The 20,666-nt window shown below is 45.5% G+C and overlaps 1 protein-coding gene across 3 annotated transcripts in view; it reads right to left on the minus strand.

Annotated features, from left to right (window-relative positions):
- tbc1d4 (TBC1 domain family, member 4) overlaps positions 1 to 20,666 on the minus strand; it is a 252,066-nt gene that overhangs the window by 56,765 nt on the left and 174,635 nt on the right. For all 3 annotated transcript variants that reach the window (XM_080198110.1, XM_080198111.1, XM_080198112.1), the window contains exons 9-10: positions 8,960 to 9,037; positions 8,190 to 8,431 (exon numbers count right to left, since the gene is read on the minus strand). In XM_080198110.1, coding sequence (XP_080054236.1) covers positions 8,190 to 8,431; positions 8,960 to 9,037 — 320 coding nt within the window. The remainder of the gene's footprint in view (positions 1 to 8,189; positions 8,432 to 8,959; positions 9,038 to 20,666) is intronic.

Raw genomic sequence — 20,666 nt, forward strand, 5'->3', positions numbered from 1 at the left:
ATCCTCCTAACTTACACACTTTTGGACACTAAGGGGCAATTTAGCAGGGCCAATCCTCCTAACCTACATATTTTTGGATACTAAAGGGGCAATTTAGCATTGCCAATCCACCTAGCCTACACATTTTTGGACACTAAAGGGCCATTTAGCATGGCTACTCTCCGAAGAAGCATCCCACCCAGATCCTATTCCCATAATCCCACGTATTTATCCCACTAATTCCCCCCATCCTACACAGCTTGGGACACTAAACGGCAATTTAGCATGGTAAGTCCATCTAACCTGCACAAGTTTGGACTGTGGGAAGAAACGGAGCACCAGGAGGAAACCCATGCAGACATGGGGAGAATGTGCAAACTCCACACAGACAGTGATCTCAGGTCAGAACTGAACCCGGGTCCCTGGCACTGTGAGGCAGCAGTGCCAACCACTGTGCCACCATGATGTAGTCAGGAATAACAGTCTAATGAATGATTGCTCCGTCTTTATGTTGGAAATTGCAGCAGCTCTGCAGGAGATGTTGTTTTCAAAATCGGAAAATATTGGAAATGCATATCCGGGAAAACAGAACATAATTTTGAGTAAAATTCCTGAATTCTGATGCAGGCTCTCCATCTGAAACGCTATCCTGCGTTTTCTGCAGACTTACCCTATCACCTTTGAACAATAGTAACTCCAACTTGTAATTTAAATCACTGGATGTTTGGAAATAGAGTCAAGCTAATATTTGGCATAATACCCATGACAAGTGAAGCTTATGTGAAACTTACTTGATGGTACGTTTACTGGTGTTTATTCTGAAAACTTTAACTTTTCTGGTTAAATATGCTGTGTAGAATTTATTCAATTTATTACGATAAACACTCTCCTGAGAACATGTCAGAGAATTCTATCTGGCATTTATGGCCCTGATTTCTTCCACACATGCACACACACACACGCATACACCCACACAGGCATGCACACACACACACAGACACACACTCACACACCCACACAGGCATGTACACACACGCAGACTTCATGGAGTCACAGGGGAAGAAGATTAGAGAACGGTTGATGTTAACACCTTTATAGAAATGGTGAAGAAATATTTTGGAATGTTAGCGTTAAGAGTTATACAATGTTAGATGGAAAAAGATAGGACACAGTTAATCTTTGGGCAAACTGAAAATGTTGTGCATTTCATAAAAGGAAGCAGTGATAAATTGATTCAAACAGTTCTCCCTGGAAAAATCTTCCGTCTTTAGTGCCCTCATGCATTGGGAATTTGCACAGTAACTGCCATCCCTCCCTCGCCCACCCGCCCCAATATTTCATACACGCACGTGCCATCCTTGCTATGTTTTCGATTCCATGAGGCCTTTCCCTAAAATCACTAAGGATAAACATTCATTTTTAATTATTTTTCTCTCCTGCATGGTCTCCCCTCTGCGATTAACAACTTGCTGTGTGAGAGGCCAAGTAACCAAGCTGTTTCGGAATCTGTGCCAATTCTGGTGTCATGCCATGAGTTTCCCTGCCTCTAAGGAAATCATCTGTTCTCTAATTTTCTCCCCACCATCAACATAGTCAACATCTTTTCCCAAAGGTAGGGGAGTCTAAGACTAGGGGGCATAGGTTTAAGATGAGAGGAGAGAGATCCAAAAGGGTCCAGAGGGGCAATTTTTTCACACAGAGGATGGTGAGTGTCTGCAACGAGCTGCCAGAGGCATTAATATAGGCAGGTACGATTTTGTCTTTTAAAAAGCATTTAGAGTGTACGGGGTAAGATGGGTAAAGAGGGATATGGGCCGAATGCAGGCTAATGCACCAAGCTTAGTGCTAAAAACTGGGCAGCATGAACAAGTTGGGCCAAAGGGCCTGTTTCCATGCTGTAAAGCTATATGACTGTATCCACCCACCCCTCAGCTGCATGAGGCCTGAATTTGAGAAGTGTGTGTGAGTGTGCGTGTGTGCATATATGCATGTGTCTGTATATACATGCGCATGTGGGTGTGTATGTGTGTGATGGTGTGCGCGTGTCTGTGTGCGTGTGAGTGTGCATGTGTGTGTGTTTGTGTGTGTGTGTGTTCATGTGTGTGTGTCAGCATGTGCGTGTGAGCGTGACTTTGTCCAAAAATTGCTGTGTACAGTTATTTTCAAGATTGTCATTTGAGAAAGAGATTTGGAGTCATTTATTGGGCCTGTCTTCACGAGGCATAATTAAGATGGACATCGGGCAAATCACCTAGACTTGCTTATTTAGAGGGGGTAACATTAATGCTTGAGGCTTGACTTCTCGCAAAATCAGCAAATGGCTTTTGAATTGCTCTGTAATTGACAAATGCCCACTCAACTCAGCAGCCAGACCGATGAAAAATGGCAAAATTGCAAATGATATCACTCGATTCAATCCTGTCATGTAGGACCATTGTGTGAAATTGCTGATGGAAGTATAACGCTTGAAGGTAAAAACCTTGATTCCAAAGTCAAGCGTCTCCTCGACAAATTGAGCACGACCAGAGCATGGTAGGAAGCTCCATCTGGGCCTGAAGTCAAGTTAGCAGACTGGCAGTGGGGAAAGAAAACTTAAATGTGCACCGCAGAGTCTCCAACCCCACTCTCAGAACGTGGTACTGATTGAAGCTATGGAAACGACCACTCAGCTATCTCTATCTCTCAGCCTGAATCCAAAGGTCACGGTACAAAGATCGCACTGGAAAGAAGATACGGTAAAAGTGCAAAACAATGGAGACTGTTTAAACAGAGAACATTACCATACAATCAAACCCAAGACGGACTGCAGAAGAATTTAGCACAACAAACTCCAAATATCTCTTATTTTCATTGATATTTAGTGATTCAATCCCAATCTTAAAATACTGCAGAGTTTATTTTCATAAAATAAATGCAAGTGTGGAAAAAAGAATTGAGATTATTTTGAAACGTTCAAAAAAAAAGGAACTGCTGAACGCAATTCTTTCAATTTCTAAGAAAAGTCCTGCAATCCCAATTCTGCTTAATTCGGGAATTCCACAAACTTCAGATGAAAATAAAGTTGCCAATTAGCAAATTTGTAGGCCGCCTGTGAAACGAGTGGGTGGTGGAGAAAACCACTCTGAACAGACACGACTGGCAAACAGAGCAGGCTGGGTGTCTGAAACTTGTCCCTGTCTGAACTAAGTCATTTTAGAGCAGTCAGCATTAAACAACAGGTGAAAAGCTACCCTCGTGTTACAACATCAGCGATCAGAATATAAAGGAGGTCATTACAATTTCAAACAGAGGCCAAGAACAAAGAATAGTACAGTATAGGAACAGGCCCTTCGGTCCATCAAGCCTGCACTGACACATGACGCCTTTCTAAGCTAAAGACCTTTTGCCTCTAAGTGGTCCGTATCTCTCTATTCCCTGCCTATTCATGTATCTGTCAAGATGCCTCTTAAATGTTGCTATTTAATCTGCTTCTACCACCTCCTCTGGCAGCCCGTTCCAGGCACTTACTACCCTCTATGTAAAAAACCTGCCTCTCGCATCTCCTTTAAAAGTTTCCCATTTTACCTTAAACCTATGTCCCCTAATAATTGACATTTCATAAGAAACATTGGAAAGGGAAAATTTTCCGTAATTCATTGAGGAGATGCTTGATGCTGGAAGCAAGGATTCACCTCCAAGCATTGTGCTTCGACCAGCAATTCTACACAATGGTCCTATATAACCGGATTGAGTTAAATCAAGTGATATAATTGCAATTCTGACATTTTCTATCAGTCTGGTTATTTTCTTGAGTTAACATTTGTCAATTAGAAAATAATTCAAGAACCATTCGCTGACTACACAAGCCACAAACTTTAATGTCACCCCTTCTAAATAAGCAAACCCAGGCAGCTTCTCATAAACTGCTGAGGTCAATACAACACCATTGTAAATGTAAGGCCAATGATGGGTTTTCTGTCTCCTTTTTTATTCATTTGTGGGACATGGGCGTCACTGGTTGGCCAGCATTTCTTGCCCACCCTTAGTTGCCCTTGGAGGGCAGTTGAGAATCAACCACATTGCTGGTGGCTCTGAAGTCACATGCAGGCCAGATCAGCTAAGGACAACAGATTTCCTTCCCTAAAGGACATCAGTGAAACAGACAGGCTTTTCCGACAATCAACAATGATTTCATGATCATCAGAAGATTCTTAATTCCAGATTTTTTTTTATGCAACTCAAATTCCACCATCTGCTATTGCGGGATTCGAATACGGGTTCCCAGAATATTAGCTGAGTTTCTGGATTAATAGTCCAGCGATAATACCACTAGGCCACCGCCTCTCATCTGTACAAAGTGCAACTGGCAAAAGGCCTAAATTATTGATAAATTTCAGGGTTGCTGAATAAAGGGCAAGATGATTGCTCACTGGAAATGCCTGTGGGTCAGTTATCCAGAAACCCTGGCTAATGCTCTGAGGTCATAAGTTCACATCCCAACATGGCAGCTGGAGGAATTTAAATTCCATTAATAAAACCTGGAATTGAAAAGCTATTCTCAGCAATGGTGACCATGAAATAGCATCAACTGTTGTAAAAATACACCCTGTCTGCTAATGTCCTTTAGGGAAGGAAATCGGCTATCCTTACCTGGTCTGGACTATGTGTGACTCCAAACCCACAGCAATGTGGCTGACTTTTAACTGCCCTCTGAAATGGCCAAAACAGGCCATTCAGTTGAAGGGCAATGAGGCATGGGCAACAAATACTGATATCGTAAAAGAATAATTTGATTTTGACTTGATTTGATTTATTATTGTCACCTGTATTAGTATACAGTGAAAAATATTGCTTCTTGCATGCTATGCAGACAAAGCGTACCATTCATAGAGAAGGAAAGGACAGAGCGCAGAATGTAGTGCTACAGTCATAGCCAGCGTGTAGAGACTTAATGCAAGGTGGATCCATTCAAAAGTCTGATGGCAGCAGGGAAGAAGCTGTTCTTGAATCGGTTGGTACGTGACCTCAGACTTTTGTATCTTTTGTATAAAGAATAAAAAGATAGATTTATGACATTATCTGACAGTTGTGTGAAGCAGGACTCTGCATAATTAACACAAAAAGTGTCAACGAGAATGCGTGAATAAAAAGTAGGTTGTCAGCAAGTTCTATGCTTGGATCAGTCTGTCTGGAATCAACTAAATTGCACTTTACCAAGATTCTAACAGTTGCTTTAACATTTGATTTTTAAAAAGATATATATGAAGGTATAAGTATACTTTGAACCTATTGCTTTCCTCGATAAACTGTTGTTTTTTCCGAAAGGCAACTTGATTATGAGAAAAGGATTTGGTGGAAGTGAGACGAGAGCTTGTGATCCTATGTAGACACGATAAGGAATATCATCAGTAAAACTTCTTAGACTCATAGAATGAATATCACAGATGGAGTTCATTCAGTTGTTTTGTTAATGCTGGTTCTCTGCAAGACTGACCCAGCAAGCCCCACTTTCTTTCCCCAAAACCCTACAAGCTTTCTTCTTCAGAAAAAATATCCAGTTCTTCCTTGAATGTCTCAAATGAATCTATCCTCAACCACACTCTCATGTGCATTCCGGAACTTATCCACTTGCTCCATAAAAAAAAACTGTTTTCCTCACGTTGCCAGTGCTTCTTTAGCCAATCAATTTAAATCGGTGTCCTCTGGCTCTCAACCCTGCCACCAGTTTCTCTTGACCTACTCTGGCAAGACATCTCAAGCTTTTGAATATCTCTATCAGATTGCCACTCAACCATCTCTCTGCCCAGAAGAACAGCCCCAGTTTCACTCCCTCATTATTGGAACTATTCTCCTGAATCTTTTTTGTACCTTCTCTAACTCCCTCCATGTCACTGAATCATACAGTGCAGAAAAGACCCTTTGGCCTTTCGAGTCTGCACTGTCATGCGAGCAACATCTGACCTCCCAATTAATCCCATTTACCAGCACTTTGCCCATAGCCCTGAATATTATGATGTGCCAAGTGCTCATCCAGGTACTTTTTAAAGGATGCGAGGCAACCTGCCTCGACCACCCTCTCAGGCAGCACTTTCCAGATGGCCACCGCCCTCTGGTTAAAAAGGACTTTTTCTCTCATTCCCCCTTAAACCTCCTGATGCTGACCTTAAACTTGTGTCCCCTCTTGACTGACCCTTCAACTAAGGGGAACAGCTGCTCCCTATCCACTCTGTCCATGCCCCTCAATTGTATACACCTCGATCAGATCACCCCTCAGTCTTCCCCGCTCCAACAAAAACTACCCAAGCCTATACAATCTCTCTTCACAATTTAAATTTTCCATCCCAGGCCTCCTTAGGATTTGGATATGTCACCCAGTTGAAGCTGAACCAATGTTTTATAAATGTGTTTATATTCTCTGCATCTATGATGACAAGAAGGCAATACCAGGTGAGGACCTAGAATCATTCATTATCACTGATGAAGCAGTGTTAGAAAAGCTAATGGGACTAAAGATAGACAAGTTTCTGAGCCCTGATGGGATGCATCCCAGGATATTAAAAGAGATGTCAGGGGAAAGAGCAAGTGCGCTTGTGATAATTCACCAAAATTCTGGGACTGATCCAGCAGATTGGAAAACAGCAAATGTGACGCCACTGTTTAAAAAAGGAGATAGACAAAAGGTGGGTAGCTATAGGCCGGTTAGCTTAACTTCTGTAGTAGGGAAAATGCTTAAATCTATCATCAAGGAAGAAATAGCAAGGCATCTCGATAGAAATTGTCTCATTGGGCAGATGCAGCATGGGTTCATGAGAGGCAGCTCATGCTTAACTAATTTAGTGGAATTCTTTGAGGAGATTATGAATGCGACAGGGAACTGGTGGATGTGGTGTATCTGGATTTTCAGAAGGCATCCAACAAGGTACCACACAAAAGGCTGCTGCATAAGATAAAGGTGCACGGCGTTATGGGTAATGTATTAGCATGGGTAGAGGATTGGTTAACTAACAGAAAGCAAAGACTGAGGATAAATGGGTATTTTTCTGATTGGCAATCAGTGACGAGTGGTGCGCCTCAGGGATCAGTGTTGGGACTGCAATTGTTTACAACTTATATTGATGATCTGGAGTTGGGGACCAAGACAGTGTGTCAAAATTTGCAGATGACACTAAGATCAGTTGTAGAGCAAAGTATGCAGAAGACACTGAAAGTCTGGGAAGGGATATAGATAGTCTAAATGCGTAGGCGAGGGTCTGGCAGATGGAGTACAGTGTTGGTAAATGTGAGCTCATCCATTTTGGTTGGAATAACAGCAAAATGGATTATTATTTAAATGGTAAAAAATTGCAGCATGCTGATGTGCAGAGGAACTTGGGTGTCCTTGTGCAGGAATCTCAAGGAGTTGGTTTGCAGTGCAGCAGATAATTAAAAAGGCAAACAGAATGTTGTCCTTCATTGCTAGAGGGATAATGTTTAAAAACAAGGAAGTTATGTTGCAGCTGTATAAGGTGCTGGTGAGGCCACACCTGGACTACTATGTATAGTTTTGGTCTCCTTACTTGAGAAAGAATATACTGGCACTGGAGGGGGTGCAGAGGAGATTCACTAGGTTGATTCCAGAGTTGAGATGGTTGGCTTATGTGGAGAGACTGAGTAAACAGGGACTATATTCATTGAAATTTAGAAGAATGAGGGGGGATCTTACAGAAACATATAAAATTATGAAGGGAATAGATAAGTCAGAGGCAGGGAGGTTGTTTCCACTGGCAGGTGAAACCAAAACTAGAGGGCATAGCCTCAAAATAAGGGGGAGCAGATTTAGGACTAAGTTGAGGAGGGATTTCTTCACTCAAAGGGTTGTGAATCTGTGGAATTCCCTGCCCAGTGAAACGGTTGAGGCGACCTCATTGAATGTTTTTAAGGCAGAGAGATAGACTCTTGAACAGTAAAGGAATTAAGGGTTATGGTGAGCAGGTGGGTAAGTGGAGCTGAGTCCAATAAAAGTTCAGCCACGATCTTACTGAGTGTGCAGCAGGTTCAAGGGGCCAGACGGCCTACTCCTGCTCCAAATTCTTATGTTCCTATGAGTTAAACGTCCAAAGACAAGAGAGAGAAATAATTGAGGTCTTCACATGGCACATGGTATTCAAAACATCCTCAGAGCCAGACATGAAGCTTCCCTTCCCCCCACCACCACAACCCCCCCACCCACCCTGCCCGCACGATCGGTTTACCTGCTCCGCAGAATTTCCGACTGCTGCCGGAAGATGGGATTCTTCCCGTGGTGGTGCTTCTCGCTGGGGAAGCTGATCCTCCGCTTGCTGCTGGACGGTGGGTGGCTGAAGGTGTGTGCCCGCCTCCGGAACTGCGGCGAGTCGGGATCTTCCTCCGTGTAGAGCTGGCTGAACGAGGAGATGGGGGACGCCCGGGGGCTGACAGGTGGCGAGTTGGGAGGGGACTCCCCCGGGGAGCCGTCCTGTGCCAGAACCACCGCAAAAGGGTCAGAGAACAGAAAGGAATAACATCGCTCGCACTAAAGCACTGACAGCAGAGCAGAAACCCTGCACTTCTGTCAACACACACTCAGATACCCATTGTATGCTAATTTGTGCTATCTCACCAACTCCCATATCCTGCTGTGCTTAATCCAGTGAAGATTTACAAATGCTACTACACGGCGCCGCTGATAAGCAAGCTGGGTTTCCAAGCTTGCGATGTGAAAAGAGAGCAACGGGGAGCAGACTTTTCACTTCTCTTTTGCTGATGAAACTACGTTTGGTGTTTTTTTTTAAAGTGCTCCTCAAAGGCTGGAACTGCTATCGCAAGCACTTCCTCTGGATCTCACCAGCTGACTTCCTGCTCCCATGGAAAGTATCCGAGCAAAACAAGTCTATCAGTCGAAAAACGTCGCCGCTCAACTCAATCAGGTTAGCGGAGAGTGAGCCAGGTTAGTGGTGGGGGGGGGGCAAAGGGGCTAGAAGGTGGAGCTAACCCCAGGACTCACCCTGGATGCATCCGATGCCAGGCTGTTGCAGCGTTCAAAGCTGTCCATGCTTCCTAAGCGACCCCGCATCTTGGCGCCCTAAAACAAGACATGAACACAGTGAAGAACAGAGGGGAGTAGATCTGACAGCTCTTGAATGGAAAGGGGTATATCAGTGTGTCTGGCAAAGAAAATGTCCCGATGGAGTGCACCGTCATTCTTATCAAAACACTTTCATATCTTTGGCAATGAGAATTGTCATTTGTTGATGTGGCCCCAGTTATTGATTTGTAAGCAGACAAAGCAAGAAAGACTTTGATTTATATAGCATCTTTTAGGGAGGCGCGGTGGCACAGTGGTTAGCACTGCTTGTAACACCAGGGACCCGGGTTCAATTCCAGCCTCGGGTCACTGTTTGTGTTGAGTTTCCACATTCTCCCCATGTCTGTCTGGGTTTCCTCCGGGCGCTCGGGTTTCCTCCCATACTCTAAAAATGCACAAGTTAGGTGGATTGGTCATGCTAAATTGCCCCTTAGTGTTCCAAGACAAGTAGGTTAGGTGGATTAGCCATGGTAATGCGTGAGGTTACGGCAATGGGAGAGGGCCTGGGTAAAATACTCTGTCAGAAAGTTGGTGCAGACTCAATGGGCCGAATGGCCTCTTTCTGCACTGTAGAGATTCTATGATTCTTTTGTAATGTATGTCACAGCCCAAAGAAGTACTGCTGAAGTGTAGTGACTGTGTGCCAGAGGCGTAGCAGCCAATTTTCATACTGCAAGCTCCCACAAAGAGCAATGCGATAATGACTAGATAATCTGTTTGAGCGACAGCTGTAAAAATGAAGAATAACATCTTCTAACAACAGCCATGAGGGGGGAAGAAATCAACATTGACAACTAGAATTAACACAGCACCTTCAAGCTAGTAAAATATCTCCACACAGGGTTATTAAAGAAAATTTGATAGCAAGCTACGTAAGGGATTATTGGGATGAGTGATCTGTAGCTCTGTCTCAGAAGGAAGCAAAGAGGTTTCGGGAGAGAATTCCAGGGCTTAGGGCCACAGCAGCAGAAGGTAGGGCCACCAATAGTGGCGATGTGGGGATGCCGGAGTTGGGCTCAGGTGGGCACAGTAAGAAGTCCCACAACATCAGGTTAAACTCCAACAGGTTTATTGAGAATCACAAGCTCTCAGAGTGCTGCTCCTTCTTGGTGTCATCAGCAAATTTGCTGATCACACCACTTACTCCCTCTTCCAAGTCACTTATATATACTACAAAGAGAAGAGGTCCCAGTACTGAGCCCTGCGGCACACCACTAGTGACAGACCTCCAGCTAGAAAAGGACCCCTCCACTACTACTCTTTGTCTCCTCTTAGCCAGCCAGTTCTCAACCCATTTAGATACCTGGCCTCGTATCCCATGAGCCTTAATCTTTTCTCCCAACCTACCATGAGGGACTTTGTCAAACGCCTTACTGAAATCCATATAGACAACATCAACGGCTTGTCCTTCGTCGACCGTTTTTGTCACCTCCTCAAAAAATTCTATCAGATTCGTAAGGCAAGACTTCCCCTTTACAAAGCCATGCTGCGTATCCTTAACCAGATCACAACGCTCTAAGTGCTCATACATCCTATCCCTAAGAATCCTCTCCATCAACTTGCCTACCACTGACGTTAAACTCACCAGCCTATAGTTACCTGGGCTATCCCTCCTACCCTTTTTAAACAACGGTACCACATTCGCTATCCTCCAGTCCTCTGGGACCTCACCTGTGTCCAAAGAAAAGACAAAGATTTGCATCAGAGGCCCAGCAATCTCATCTCTCGCCTCCCTAAGCAGCCTAGGATAAATGCCATCTGGCCCGGGAGATTTATCAGTTTTTATGTTACCTAAAAGCCCTAACACTTCTTCCCTCGTAATCGATAGTTCCTTCAATTGATCTACAGCTCCCTTGATGACCGTACCAGACATCAAGCCCCTCTCCTTCGTGAATACCGACGCAAAGTATTCATTCAGGATCTCCCCCATTCCCTCAGACTCTAAGCACAATTCCCCTCGTCTGTCCCTGAGGGGACCGATTTTTCCCCTAGCCACCCTTTTGTTCCTAACATAGGAGTAAAACGCCTTTGGATTTTCCTTAATCCTACCTGCCAAAGCCATTTCATGCCCTCCTAACTCCCCTTTTGAGATCCCTCCTACTCTCTCTGTACTCCTCCACCGCTCTCTCTGTTCCCAGTTGCTTAGACCTAATATACGCCTCTCGTTTCTTCCTGACCAGGTCCTCAATATCTCTAGTAATCCACGGCTCTCTAATCCTACCTTTCCCATCCTTCCTCCTAACCGGCACATGCCTTTCCTGCACCCATTTCAGTTTTCCCTTGAAAGACTCCCACATGCCTAACGTGGTCTTGCCCTCCAACAGCCTATCCCAGTCTGTATCCCTAAGCTCCTGTCTAATCCGGCTGTATCTAGCCTTCCCCCAATTTAGCACCCTCCCCTTAGGACAACATTCATCTTTTTCCATTAGTATCCTCAAGCAGACAGAGTTGTGGTCACTATTAGCCACATGTTCGCCTACTGCAACCTCAACCACCTGACCCGGCTCATTGCCCAGAACTAAATCCAGTATAGCACCCCCTCTAGTCGGGCTATCTACATACTGCTCCAAGGACCCTTCCAATACACATCTTACGAATTCCTCCCCGTCCGAACCCCCAGCTCTAGGCACCTTCCAATCCACCCCAGGGAGATTAAAATCTCCCACTACAACAACCCTGTTCTTCCTACACTTATCCAAAATGTCTCTACATATACCCTCTTCCACTGCCCGTGGGCTGTCGGGCGGCCTATAGTACACCCCTAGCATAGTAATTGCTCCCTTCCTATTCCTCAACTCCACCCACAGAGACTCAATTCCCAACCCCTCTATGTTATCCTCCCTCTGCACCGCTGTGATGTGCTCCCTAACTAACAGCACCACTCCCCCTCTTTTCGACCCTCCCCTGTCATGCCTAAAACACTTATACCCAGGAATATTTAGCTGCCAGTCCTGCCCTTCCTTTAACCACGTCTCTGTCACTGCCACCACATCTAAATTCCTTGCAAACATTAAGGCCTTAAGTTCATCCGTCTTACCCGTCACACTCCTCGCATTAAAACAGATGCACTGAAGACCCTCAGGTCCACTTGGATCCTCCTTCTCCTGGGAGATTTTCCTCTTATCTAGACTTACCCTTTCTCCCAACTCACTCCCACCCCCAGTGCCTACTGAGCTGTCTCCTCCCCAACCCCCCCCCCATATTAGTTTAAACCCTGCTGAAACACTCCAGCTAACCTCCCAGCTAAAATATGTGTACCCTTCCCATTTAAATGTTCCCCATTCCACTTGTACAAGTGCCCTTCCCTCACAAAGACTTCCCAATGGTCTACAAAACTAAAACCCTCCATCCTGCACCAATCCCTCAGCCACGCATTCAGCTGTAGGATCTCATTATTCTTATCCCTGCTATTACTGGGCACTGGCAGCAGCCCAGAGATCGCCACCCTGGAGGCCCTGCACTTCAGCCTGGCCCCCAACTCCCTGAACTGCCTACGTATATCCCCCCTACTCTTCCTTCCTATGTCCTTCTCTCTTACGTGTATAATTACATCTGCCTGGGTCCCTTGGCCCTTCAAGATTCCCTCTACCCTCTCCGACACATCCTGCACCCCTGCTCCAGGGAGGCAGACTACCATCCTGGAGTCCCGCTTTTGCCCACAGAACCGCCTATCAATTCCTTTAATGCTCCCATCCCCCACCACTATCTCACATCCAGCCCCCTTCCTTCCCTCTGAGGCATTCTGGTCTCCCTCTCTTGCCCTTTCCACCCCAGTTGTCACCTTACCCCTGATATCGTGGGAGACTACCTCTGGGGTAGCCTTTGGACCATTACTCCTTTTCTTTTTCCCCTTCCTAACTGTAACCCACCCATCCCCCCACCTAGGCTCTGGGATCTCCTCGTGACCGTGGTTCCTATTCATTATCGCCTCATTCTCCCTGACTAAAAATAAAGTTCAACAGGTTTATTTGGTATCACGAGTTTTTGGTGCACTGCCTCTGAAAGGATTGGCAGGCAGTGAGGAGCAGTGTCTGGCGATACAACAGGATATAGGTAGGCTGGTATATTGGGCAGATATATGGCAAATGGAGTTTAATCCGGATAAACGTGAGGTGATGCATTTTGGCCGGAATAATGTAGGGGGGAGTTATATGATAAAGGGTAAGCCCATAAAGAGTATAGAAACGCAGTGAGACCTGGGGGTGCAAGTGCACAAGTCTTTGAAGGTGGCAGTACAAGTGGAGAAGGTTGTGAAGAAAGCCTTTATAGGAAGGGGTATAGAATATAAGAGCTGGAGTCTAACGTTGCAGTTGTATAGAACGTTGGTTAGGCCGCATTTAGAGTACTGCGTCCAGTTCTGGTCGTCTTACTACCGGAAGGACGTGGAGACTCTGGAGAGAGTGCAGAGGATGTTTACCAGGATGTTGCCTGGTATGGAAGGACTGGGTTATGAGGAAAGATTGAACAAATTGGGGCTGTTTTCCCTTGAAAGACGGCGACTGAGGGGGGATCTAATAGAGGTATATAAGATTATGAAGGGTATAGATAGAGTAAACAGAGGTAAGCTATTTCCTATGTTAGAGACACACAGTACGAGGGGCCACGGGCTTAAGGTGAGGGGGGAGAGGTATAACTCGGATATTAGAGGGAGGTTTTTCACACAGAGGGTAGTGGGGGTATGGAATGCTCTGCCAAGTAAGGTGGTGGAGGCAGGCACGCTGGAGTTGTTTAAGAGTTACTTAGACAGGCTCATGAGTGGGTTGGAGATGGGAGGATAAAGGAGATTGTTTTAAATAAGGTTCATTAGCATTGGGACGTCCCTGGTAATGTAAAAGGATATGGTATGATAATAATGTTTTTTCTCTTTTAATTCACAGGTTTTAAGTCGGTCCGCCTTGTGTCCAATGAGCGGCATACACGCGATGGGTCGTACTTGGGCTGCTCTTGAATGTTCGAGATTGGCCTAGTGCTTCATGTCGTTAGTGTGTGCTTAAACTGGACCAGATACTGGGCAAGACGACAGCTCAGTGACTATCACTGATTGCTGTGCAGACACATGGATTTGGGCCGGTGTCTGTGGGAGTTTGCGCATTCTCCTCGTGCTTGCGTGGGTTTTCTCCAGGTGCTCCGGTTTCCTCCCACACTCCAAAGATGTGCTATTAGGCTGATTGGAAGTAATAAATTGTCCCTAAATTAGTTTCCCTCAATGTGGATTGCCATAAAACAATAGATAAGGGTCATGGGTGGAGGGGGGGGAATGGTAATCTTAAAATGGCGGCGCGGGCTCGTTGGGTCGAAGGGCCTGTTTCCCGGGCTGTTTTTGTTCTTTGTTTAACCTGGTGTTGTGAGACTTCTCACTGTGCTCACTAATAGTGGAGCAATGAAAACGAGAATGTGCAAGAAGCTGGGATTGGAGGGCTGCAGAGATCTCCGAGGCTTGTGAGGCTGAGACATTTGCAGAGATGGGGAGGAATGAAATCATAGATTTAAACATCAGGATGCTGCCGGACTCAGAGCCAGTGCAGGTCAGCATGGGTACTGGGTGATCGGTGAACAGAACTTGATGCGAGTTCCAGGCAGCAGAGTTCAATTGCAAGAAGATGACGTTTTTTGTTCTTCCCCGGTGCATGCAGACTGTAGCATGGCTTACACGGCTTGGTTCTTCCTTAAGACAACCAAACTCTGTTTCATAAAGTAAAGCTTACAGAACCTTCCACACACCTGACGAAGGAACACCGTTTCCGAAAGCTTGTAAGATTACTATCAAATAAACTACTTGGACTGTAATCTGGTGTTGTGAGACTTTTACCGTGCCATAAAGTAAAATCGACATAGAGTCATAGAATCCCTACAGCGCAGAAGGAGGCCATTCAGCCCATCAAGTCTGCACCAACGTTAATCCCAGCCATGCCCTATCTCTGTCAGCCCATGTATCTCACCTGCTCATCCCCCTAACGCTCAGGGGCAATTTAGCATGGCCAATCCACCTAATCTGCACATCTTTGGAGTCCCAGGTGACCATAGGCTGCTTTCCCCTTTGAGGGGACGAGCTGACTGGTACTGACTTAACCTGACACTCATCACATTTCAGGCGAGGGGCAAGATTGAGAAGGTGGGGACTTCATGAATAACTTCAGCTGGTACGGGAATTGAACCCACGGTGTTGGCATCGCTCTGCATCACTAACCAGCCTCCCAGCCAACTGCGGATTGGTAGCATTCAGCCAATGTTGAAATTAAATGCCCTGTTGGATAGGCTTCAGACAATCTACATGGGTGTGTTGCATCCAACATCACACATTCACTCTCAACAACAGCAGCTAACATTTATATACTGCCTTTAATGTAAATAAACCTTCTAAAGCATTTCAATATGCCACATGAGGAATTACATGAACCAAATCTTAAGCTTGGTCAAAGTGATAGGTGTTAAAGTGTGTCTTCAAAATGGAAAGATAGGGAGAAGATTCCAAAATCTAAGAGCCTGTCAATTGAAAGTTGGAAGATTGGAAGAGCAGTCAAAAATACCATGTTTCCAGCTTGTTCTCACCGAGTTTCTCTCCTTACCTTCTCCAGTCTCCATTATAATCAGCAATTCAATAGACACAGGAATCTTTCCTAAACTCCCTTTCTTTGACACACAATGTATAAACAAGACTAAAGTGCATGTCTCAGCTGAACAGTGATCCGTCATCGCCCCCTTGCTTAACACTGCAGTCAGAGATTTTGGGAGCAAGGAAAAAACACTTAGCATTCTCCGACAAGCCTAATAAGGAGCACAGAGAGCTGACACAACTCTTGACAAGTTCCTGACTGCTTTAGCTGCATGTTTACAATCCTCTGCAAATCTGCAGCAGCAGCAGCCCGGTGTCTGCCAAGTCTGTCACAGGAAGCCGGGGGAAGTTCCAGACTGATAGCTCAGAAGGCCAGGACAAGGCGCAACATGGACAAGCAATACATGAGCACAAGGTTCAAGGTGACGCCACAGTTAAAAAGACACTCCAGTCTTGCAAAATTTCTATTTATAGGTCATTTATTGGGAGCTGACATGAAATAATTTGACCGCTGTTGCAATCATTGTCAAAATTGATAGTTTTTGTGTGTGATTTTCAAATGAGGAATGCACAGACAATGATGAAAATGTAACAAGTATCAGGCAGCAGCAGAAACACGCTGGCTATTTTCCTCTTCGCTCAGCATTAGATACGGTAACATTTCAATCAAACACAAATATAACCAGCGTGACAGATGTAAATAGCCAGAAACTTTACCTAACGGAGAATAATTAGCCAAGGAAATGTGATAAGTGAAACCACAAGCCCACTCCCATACAAGGCTGTCAATATTTAACTTTCCAACTTCCTAATTCAGCATGACGGAGCACTGGAGAAAAACAAAACTGGTTAAGTGAAGGAATCATTTGGAACACGGGTTTCGAATTGACCGTGAAATGTGATTATGGCGATTCACGTGCTTGAGGCAGCTCAGTGCGGTCACATAATAACCAGCTGTTCCGTTCAACCAAGTGTTTCTCATTCTGCTATGTAAATCCGCCATCGATAATTACTGCAGCCGTGATGAAGATTTAGGCCGGGATTCTCCGACCTCGCCCGTGGCTGGGATTCTCCAGTTTCGCTGCGGTGAACGGAGATTTGGCTGAGCGTCAAATTCTCCATTCTTGCTGACAGTGGCGGCAGGCCTGTGCTAGACCAGGAAATTCTTAGGCTTCAGGCTCCAATCCTAAATGGCGTCCCATCTCAACTGACTAAACTTACTCGAATACGGCGCCAGGCATTTTGCCTGGTAACACTCCTGTGCCATTTCCCGGGACATTTCATAGGGGGTCCTGTAATTCAGAGGGGTAATGGGCTGCCTCTGAGCCAGCACTTCTGGACATGGGACAAGTGTTCATGACATGGTTCAAACAGGCTGAAAGTCAGCCTCCTAAAGCTTCCCCGGTGGGGGAAAGGAACGTGTGTGTGTGTGTGACTATATAAAACCATCAAAACTATGCTGAAGGTGTGAGATAAGTGGTTGATATATAGGGAAGTGTAACAAAGTTGGCTTGGTTCCCTGTTGCAAAGAATTTAATTTATTATTGTCACATGTATTAACATACAGACGAAAGTATTGTTTCTTGTACTCTATACAGACAAAAGCATGCCATTCATAGGAAAGGAAACGAGAGAGTGCAGAATGTGGTATTACAGTCATAGCTAGCGTGTGGCGAAAGATCAATTCAATGCAAGGTAAGTCCATTCAAAAGTCTGACAGCAACAGGGAAGAAGCTGTCCTTGAGTCGGTTGGGACGTGACCTCAGACTTCTGTACCTTTTCCCCGAAGGAAGAAGGTGGAAGAGAAAATGTCTGGGGTGCTTGGGGTTCTTAATTATGCTGGCTGCTTTGCCGAGGCATTGGGAAGTATAGACAGAGTCAGTGGATGGGAGGCTGGTTTGTGTGATGGATTGGGCTACATTCACGACCTTTTGTAGTTCCGATGGAACTCAAGAGTGCAACACAAATTGCAAAGTAATTTTCTCATGGAATTTACAGAATAGGAGCAGACCATTCGGCCCAATTCATCCAACCTGGTATCTATGCTCCACTAATGCCTCCTCAGTCCCATGTCATCTCAGCCTATCATCATGATCCTTTGTGTCTTTATCCCTCTTATTTTTATTTAGCCTCCCCCGAAACATCCGACAATACTGCGGCCCCGTTTAGTCGAACACTGTAACAGAACTTCAGATCTCATAAAATTCACCAAGATCACAAATGATTCACACATCACCAGCAGCATTTGGTGCCTGGTTGGCAGCAGCACCAGGTGGGAGCTGGGATTGACATTAATAGGTGATGATGTGGGTATGCCGGCGTTGGACTGGCGTAAACACAGTAAAAGGTCTGACAACATCAGGTTTTAGTCCAACCAATTTATTTGATAATAGACTCACAAGCTTTCGGGGTTAGTCCCTTCGTCAGGTGAATTAATAGGTGAGACACAGATGATGTCTGTGGTTCAGAGGGCCCCTGTGACAAAGATGCGGCCAGGGTTTTCTGATGGCCTTGCCCTTCACAATGGAAGCATTGTATCTGGTACGTATTCTCTGTAAACATCTGCAAAGAGCTGGGAACTAATTGTTCAACGTAACTGTTGCAGGGGACCATGCTAGAGAGTCGTGTGATGTATAACTGCTCAAACCGGCCCTTCACTTGCGAAGGCAACATGGCAAATATTAAACAGAATGAGCTCTCATCTTTCCAAGCTTAAAATGTGATTATTACCAAGATCTGGGAACCAAAAGGCACAATGGCACAGTCGTTAGCACTGTTGCCTCACAGTGCCAGGGACCCGGGTTCGATTCCCAACTTGGGTTACTGTCTGTGTGGAGCTTGCACATTCTCCCCGCGTCTATGTGGATTTCCTCCGGGTAATCCGCTTTCTCCCACACTCCAAAGATGTGCTGGTTAGATTGATTGGCCACACTGAATTGCCCCTTAGTGTCCCAGGATGCATAGGTTAGAGGGATTAGTGGGGTAAATATGTAGGGTTATGGGCCTGGCTACAATTGTTATTCGTACAGACTCAATGGGCCAAATGGCCTCTTTCTGCACTGTGGAGATTTTACGATTCTAGGAAAAGACAACAAGAACTCCGAGCAGTGTCACATTAAACATTTCATAGCGGCAGACATAACTATTATACTTGTGCAGATTATAGGGAATGGCACATATCTCTTTATAAACCCGAGTGTATAATAGCTATCTACCCACAACTATACCATATTAAATTGTAACTCTTGCTTATGCTGTGAAGATAAAAAATTGGCCACAAAATAGGAACGCCATCAAGTCCTGTCTTTCTTATTTCCAACACTGTCAGCTTCATCATCGAAAGAGAAAATCAGTGAGATTAATTATATCATTTATCGCTCGGGGGAAAATAACTTATTTTTAAATGCTTCAAACTAGAAAGATTTAAATTTGTATTAGCTCCTCTTCTGCAGATCCTAGGTTCGACGAGGAGAAACTCAGCTGATGTCAGCTTTCGGAACTATTATAGCCTTATAAATATATATTAAAAAAAATCTACCAGTCTCAGCCAGAGATAGAAAAACTACTTCCTAGCAGTTTCAACGGTTGTACATAGGCATTTCCCTAAGGGGTCTTTATGAATCCATAACTGATTTCCAAACACTGGGGACGGTTCTCTCATCTCGCTGTGCAAATTCTCCAGTGTAGTGGGCCAGGAGAACTGCACGGGGGTGGTTTCACACAACTCTTGCGAGCGTTTGCGCCCCTAGCGTCGCCCAGCACCAGATTTCTGGCGCGGTTTACTCTGCACTCGAAATCGGTGGGGAGCCTGGGCGAGCATTTAAACGATAATTTAAATAACATTTAAAAGTCATTTAAATGCTATTGGCAGGTCAGAGACAGAATTCTCCAGGCTCGCTAGTCTCTCCCATCCCGCCAGAATGTTTCGCACCAGCAGGGTTTAGGCTAACTCCCCACTTTCAGGGAATATAGCAGCCTGACTCTGCTGGAGTGAAGGGAGGGCAATCAGGGTCTCCCCACCTACCCTCCCCCCCGTGCCAGTCTATGCCCCTGGCACTGCCCAGAGGGCAAAATGCCCATGCCCATGGGATACCTTGGCACTGCCCATCAGGCATCAGCACAACCAAGAGGCCAGGCGTGGGGTTTAGGGTGCGATTGGTGGGGGTCCCGCTTACAGTCTGCATGGGATCAATGGGGGCAGGAAGGAGGCCAGCGACTGGGGCAGTCTTGGGGGGAGGGTTGGCACTGCAGTGGAGGGGGGGGGGGGGGGAGGAGGGGGGGCCAGGAATGACGGGGGAGCTGCAATCGGGCTGTGGGGATTTGGGGGGGGGGCGCCAGCATTGCGGGGGTCCCGAGATGGCCAGCGATTGAGCTAACCAGCAAAAGGAAGACTGACAATTCGGGGCCACTGCGTATCCGCAGAGGCCTGCTGGTTTCAGCCTCCTGGGCGTCAATAGGCCCCGTCCCTGAAATCTAATGATATTCATGTTGGTGGCTTCTGCAGTGCACAGAATGTGGGAAATTCTAGTGTGAACTCCCACAGAAAAAATCAGCACGAATTACTCCAGTTTTCCTGTGAATTCAACACTTAGAACATTTTGGGGAAATTCTGTCAATTTTCTCAGCAGGTGGCAGAGAGGTCTGAACTTGAAGAACCTACTAGAGAATTAGCTGTCTTTGATGTGAGCTTATGACTAGAAGTTTTTTTTTGTTTTTATAAGAGATTAAGCATTTAGGATTTAAACGTGAACATGCTTTCATGAAAAGGAGTTTTTGAACATAGCAAAAGTTGCATCATATTTTTACCACTTCATTTTATTTCATCTCAACATGGCTCCTGTGCTCTGCCCATGGCGGATACTGGCTGGGTTGGCATGGAGGGTATAAGGTGGTGGGCGGGTTTGGCATGTATCTGCCATGAGTTTGCATGGGTTGGAATGAATTAGTATGGGGCTAGGAAAGGCCATGGCATGGGTAATGGGTGTGGTGTGAGCGGGGTTGGGGGGGGCAGCAAAAGACCTAAAAGGTAACCAAACCATTTGGAACAAGCCTCAGAGAATGGAGGGGGGCATT

The sequence above is a fragment of the Carcharhinus amblyrhynchos genome, chromosome 10, assembly GCF_965287045.1.
Source record: "Carcharhinus amblyrhynchos chromosome 10, sCarAmb.v2.hapA, whole genome shotgun sequence".
NCBI classification, from domain to species: Eukaryota; Metazoa; Chordata; class Chondrichthyes; order Carcharhiniformes; family Carcharhinidae; genus Carcharhinus; species Carcharhinus amblyrhynchos.